At 36.3% G+C, this 6177-nt stretch overlaps 1 protein-coding gene across 1 annotated transcript; it reads right to left on the bottom strand.

Annotated features, from left to right (window-relative positions):
• Positions 1-2063: 2063 nt before the first annotated feature.
• Positions 2064-5950, bottom strand: LOC110872870 (transmembrane 9 superfamily member 4). The gene is made up of 8 exons (XM_022121765.2): positions 5764-5950; positions 4521-4679; positions 4384-4424; positions 3737-4313; positions 3463-3609; positions 3224-3380; positions 2653-3137; positions 2064-2561 (listed from the first exon to the last, which is right to left on the bottom strand). Exons 2-8 carry the CDS (start codon positions 4649-4651, stop codon positions 2342-2344), a joined length of 1758 nt encoding a protein of 585 aa, XP_021977457.1. The 5' UTR covers positions 4652-4679; positions 5764-5950; the 3' UTR covers positions 2064-2341.
• Positions 5951-6177: the final 227 nt, after the last annotated feature.

Raw genomic sequence — 6177 nt, 5'->3', positions numbered from 1 at the left:
ACCGGATATCCAAAAATTCGGATATCCGAATTTCAGATATCCGAAAATTTTGGATACCAGATTTCACTATCTGAATCCGTATCCAAAACTTCGGATATCCGAAAATCGAATATCCGAATATCAGATTTTAATTTAATTTTTATTTTTATATTCAGAACCGGATATTTCGGATAGTTTCGGATATCAGAATATAAGTTTTTGGATATTTCGGTTATTTTTGGATACTTTTCGGATAATTTTGGATACTTCTGATATTTTTGGATATTCGGATATCAGAAAAAAATAAAAGTTAAATTTTCGGATATTTCGGATAAATATCCGAAAATTTTTAAAATCACTATCCGAATCCGAAAATTCGGATATCCGAATTTTCGGATATTTCGGATTCGGATATCGGATAATTCGGATCGGGTTTTCGGATACGGATAGTTGTGAACACCCCTAGCCATAGCCACCACCACATCCCGAGGCGCCCAGTTTCACGGCACGTTATTCCAGGTCATGCCTTGGGAGCTGCAGTAGATCCACGTTTACGAGCCGACGTTGAGAGGCTTATGGATATGGTGGGTTGGCTGATTCGGGAGGCGTAGTATAGACGAGAGAGAGAGAGAGAGAGAGAGAGAGAGAGAGAGAGAGAGAGAGAGAGAGAGAGAGAGAGAGAGAGGAGGGTTACCTGCCATACCGCTGCCACCACCTCGAGCACCACATCATCAGCAGCAGCCGCAGCAGCAAGATCCAGATTTGGACTCGGACCCGGAGGCATAGGCCAGCTGCATGTACATGTTTTGGTATTTAGGGTGCAGTTGTAGTTTATATTTTGTTATGGATATACAAACTTATCTTAGATATGTCATTTTAAGTTTGTTTTCAGTTATTCGGTTACTTAATGATTGTTTGTCTTAAATTGATATTTCGTAATAAATGATAAATCTTGACATTGAAATATAACACGAAAACAATATAATTTTTAAAATATTAAATAATATTTAAACTTTATAATATTTGAATTTGGTTACTAAAATGTTGTAAACAGTATAATGTTTAAACAATATAATATTTTAATGGTAGGGTAATATTTGAAAAAATAAAATGTAAAAAACCATGTAATATTTAAACATCGAATATATTTAAAGGGCCGATCTTGAAAACGGTAAAATATTTTTATATAAAAAATAAAACTTATTTTTGAAAACACACATTTTTTCACTCAAAAATACATCACCCTCCAAAAACCATCAAATTACCCTACTAAAACACCTATTTTTCAACTAAAAAAACCCCACCTTCTAGACGGCTCGTCTAGGCCTAAACGGGGCGTCTAGACCCCTTTGTGTCCAACATCCCACTCAGAGCCCTTTGATTTCAGTGACGCCCCGTATAGCCCTAGACGAGGCGTCTAGGGCATTAAAGGTCCAAATAGCCCAGTTGGTTGTCCAAATAGATTGAGCCTATATTATTGGAGTAACAGAAAGAGTATGTTAACGTCACTTTATATAAAAATAAATAAATAAATAGTGAGGTAGCTTTGATAACATGTATACTTGTGTTTGGATTATTTGTACAAAAGTATTCGCAACTCGGTTTCGATTAAAATTTATATCAAAACGCAGATTACAATAAACATGATATACTCTGAACTTTATAAGAAAATAAGCATGATATACTCTGAACTTTATAAGAAGACATATTTTGAAAATTCTACGAAAAAAACTAACGTATATTTTCAAAATTAATTATAACTTAATTAAATGCATGCAGTGCTTTATTACTTGTAAAATGTTACTATTATTTAATGAAGTCTAAAGCAAAAGTGGTGAGCCATGCAATAAAGTTTGAACACAAAATATTAAGCACAAACAATATATAATTTTAAAAGTATCTTTAAAAGTATCTTGGCTAGTGGTCAAGAGAAATTATCTCTTGTGAGATGACTAAGTTTCAATCTTTAGGAGGTGTAAGTATCTAAGGGGAAAATTAGCCGTTCAAAAAAAATAAATAAATAAAAGTATCATATTGGTAAATAGGAGCTTTTTGACATATAACTTGTAAGTAAGAGCACATTATTTAGTTTTGTGTTTTTAATAATATAGAAATTATTAATTATGTGTTCTTAATAAATGTATACATTATAAGTGTATTTGTGCTTTCAAGAAGTGTGTGAAAAGAAAAAGATACACATTTATGGGTGTGTAAATGTATAAACCAAATCACGTTGTCAAGAGCTTCCATGTTTCTTCCTTCCGACGATCTTGATCTTGTTGTGATCGTTAACAGACCCGGCTGGCCTGATGTTACAATGACCCAAAGATAGCAAAAGAAACCGTATATCATAACAAATCTGCTAGTCACATTTTATAGCAGCGTAGAGGTAACGAACAAAGAGCAACGAGGCATGGAAACCCACACTTCCAAGTACTAGAAATATGCCGTAGCAGACACAACCCATATACCCAAAGAAAAATGAGGTTTGCATGAAACCCTTCATTTCTGATCTCCAGATATAATAATAGATGCAATAACCGTATGTAAACAATCCTGTTGACCCACCGCAGAAAAACGATCTGTGTCAAATAAACAACTCTTATCAGCTTAGGTGTTCCAGGATCTCCGTCATAGAATAGCATTAAAAATCATAAAAACTAGAAAACACACCTCCACCACCATTCGTGATCTTCAACAGCCAACTGGAAGTATGTCAGTGCCACTGACACTAAAGCAGTCATGATCAAAAGAAGAATGAAGACTACACACAGAATACCGTAAAGTGTGTAGACGGGATGCCCCCAGACAGTTGCAAATATGTAGTAAAGTTGAACGTATATAACACTGAATGGCAAAATCCCGGCTAAAGCCATCTGAGGAAGAACACCCCGGTACCAACGTAGCTGAGGAACCTCTTTAGGACACTTGGCAGTTTTACATGGAGCATGGAAATCAGATGCTCGGTTTTTCCCAATAATCCCTCCTAAAAGAAGCAATGGTGATGCTAAAAATACGCACAAAACAGTTAATATGACTATTCCTCTTAATGGCAATGCAGCAGTTGTTCCGTAAAAATTAGCAACACTGTTTAGGAAACCAAATGTAAGAAAAAGCGGGACAAAAAATAACCCTCCTGCCAAAAATAGGTTCTTCATCTGTCAAGCAAAAACTAAGTTTGTTATTTGAATAAAAGTTGACAGATTATAAATGGATCAAGCTATATAATGATGATTTCACATACCCAGTTGGTTCCTTCAAGTTGAGAATAGAAAGAGCCTGATGTATATCCCGAGACTATAGATGTAACAACATATGCAATGACAAGTGCATTCCAGAATACTCCTCGAGCATAGGGTGGAAAGAAACCGAGGAGGCCTAGAACAAGAATCGATACAATGCTGCAAACGAGATGAAATGAAGGTTACAGGCTTAGTTTCTAATCATTGCACAAAATATTAAGTAAAAGTTTAAAACACTTACAGTACAAGCAAGTGAGTGCCGGAGCCAAGAGCTGCAGCAAATAAAGACTTGTGTTTTGGGAATCTAAATACATCGCCATGGATGTTCTTCCATCCCATCTCTTCATGATTCTCCGCCACTTGAGTCTCTTCCACATCATGTGAGTACCTTTTATATTTATATGCAAACAGAAAAATAAAAAAATAAAAAAAAAAGAAACAAGTATGACATCAACCCAAATGACAAAACAATTGTTAAAGGTTATAATTGTGTTTGGTTTGTAGTAATATAATACTTGTAAATGTCTTTGTGAAGGACTTGCACATAAAATGTCCGTAGAAGAATAACCAGGATGAAGAGTGTAACAAAAGAGAATGCAACAGAGTTCACAGACAAGTTATGTCGTAAACTTTTATCAGCAATGTATCGATCCATTCTCTTATCAAAAGGTTCTATTTCCATTATCCACCTAACAGAATATGTGAAACCGACATCAACTTCTTTGTCCTCTGATATGTATAATGAATTACCAGCTGTCAGAAGAGTGACCTCTATAACACGATCCTTATTGTAGAAAACTTGAAATTCAAAATGTGTGTTAAGGACATATATACTCTTGATCCCTTCATTTGTATAGTCGTTTTGCACGCTTCCAATTAAATCCCAAATTGGCAAGTCATCGAAATACAATTGCATATAATAATCCTTCTCGATTGCATTTATAAACTTAGAAACATCTGTTTTGCTGAGTGTCTTGTTGCATAATAATTCATAATCTTTATCCACGAGGAATTCAAACGTGTATGGAGTTGTAACAAGGCGATCTCCATTCATCATTTCACCTAGATTAAGTTTCTCCTCTTTCACAGTATCTGTTATCGGATAAACAATTAGCGGAAAACAAAAACCAAACTAACAAAACACATTTTAATAACGAATTACCTGGAGAACAATAGGGAAGATCATAATAAGCATGTGTTTCCCTGCACAAATGTTAAGCATATTTGAATAAAAATGTAGATACATGATAATTTGTACATATTAAGTTAAACAATTCTTTTTGAGAAAATGTGACCAGCCTGGAGTTAGAGAGTGGGCGGACTGTGTCGGCGTAGAAGGGGACTATATCTCCTTTATTGAAGCGATGATTCGAGGCATCTGATTCTACATGGCTTCCAAGGCAGATCAAAAGAAGAGCAATAAATAACATTCTTGGTAATCCTACCAACCTTATTTTACTGAGAGTAAGAAAGTGTAATATATGAGTAGCTGTGATGTACTAAACCAAATATTAAAAAATCAATAAATAAAAAGTCCCAGGAAACCCCTCAACAAGGGAGGTGAAACTTCTTCCATGTTTTAAATAAGTTAATTCATGTTAACATTAAAATTTTAGCTGTCGGCCGAGTGGCACCACGTGTTTATCTTCATCAAACTGGTACGGGTTTGACTGTTTGAGTTCGTAAAGTGGGCAATAGGTGAGTTTTAGGAGTAGATTTTAGGGGAGTGTGTGCTTGTCATTGAAAACAAAAATAATAAAAATAAATAATTATAAACAAAAATAATAAAAATAAATTTTGCATTGTTGCTGAGCGGTTACACACTAATGGATCTGGGGTCAACTTTACGTGGGCCTGGAGGCGTGCGGGCTTGCTTCCTGCTGAACAACGTGAACTGGGGAGTATGTTGGGTCTGTTGGGTTCGACGGCTTTGACAGCGGGCCATGATGGTTGGGTTTGGGCCTTGGCGGATGATGGTCTTTTTAACGTCAGCAGCATCAAGGAGTTATTCAGCTCTCATAATCAAACGCAGCCGATCTTTAACTTCGTCTGGAATAAATGGGTTCCAAGAAAGGTTTGTATTTTCGCGAGCGGAACAGGTTACCTACGAAAGTGGAGTTGGCTCAAAGGAACACCGCTTTAAATTCGGTTGACTGTATTTTTTGCGGAGACCATCCAGAAAAGCGGTGTGGCAATTAGTGTCTCAGTGGTGCAAGATCCAACCCATCTACGCCTTTAGCATACGGGTACTTTATAAATTAGGCATTGCAATCATACGCTGCCCTCGTTGTTTCAACTTCCGATTGCATATAAGAGGCTAAAGTCAACACCATGTTCTTATCAATTCAACTAAGTATTGCAAGTAGATTTCAAATGTAAACATAAATAAATCAAGCTAAATCATGGTGTCTAGATATGAACAATCGAACAAGACAGCATTCAATGTGTAAACTAACATAATAGCACAGGCGACATAATCGAACACGACTACATTCTTCAAATGAATACGAGGAACAATGCAAAATTAGTGATTTAACAGTACCTTTTTGTCCTGATGGAACTGGTCTTCGGTGAGTTGAACAATCGAACCAGAAATGGTGTTGGAACTGGAGGTGACTTTGACTCTGACTTTTAATCGTGGGTCCGGTACATATTGTTTGCCTTTAAAGAAAATATTGTTTGATTAAGTAATGGTCCTTAGACTTATGCCTGGCATACATCTTAAGCTTACAAGTTTTCGTTAAGATTTAGTGTTTGGTTGATCAAGAGAATGAAATCATCCATTCCATAAGGCATTCCATTCCCTCAAAATCATTCCATCCACCCCCCATGTTTTTTTTTTTTCATTCCATCCCCTCTTGCACCATTCATTAACAGCACCACAACCCAACACCTTCGCCACCACTCACTACCACCACCACCACCCACGCCTATCGCCACCGCCGCCACCCATCTG

This window comes from Helianthus annuus, chromosome 8, assembly GCF_002127325.2.
Source record: "Helianthus annuus cultivar XRQ/B chromosome 8, HanXRQr2.0-SUNRISE, whole genome shotgun sequence".
In the NCBI taxonomy this organism is placed as follows: domain Eukaryota; kingdom Viridiplantae; phylum Streptophyta; class Magnoliopsida; order Asterales; family Asteraceae; genus Helianthus; species Helianthus annuus.
The sequence above is the reverse complement of the archived record's forward strand: the minus strand, read 5'-3'. Positions and strand labels throughout refer to the sequence as shown.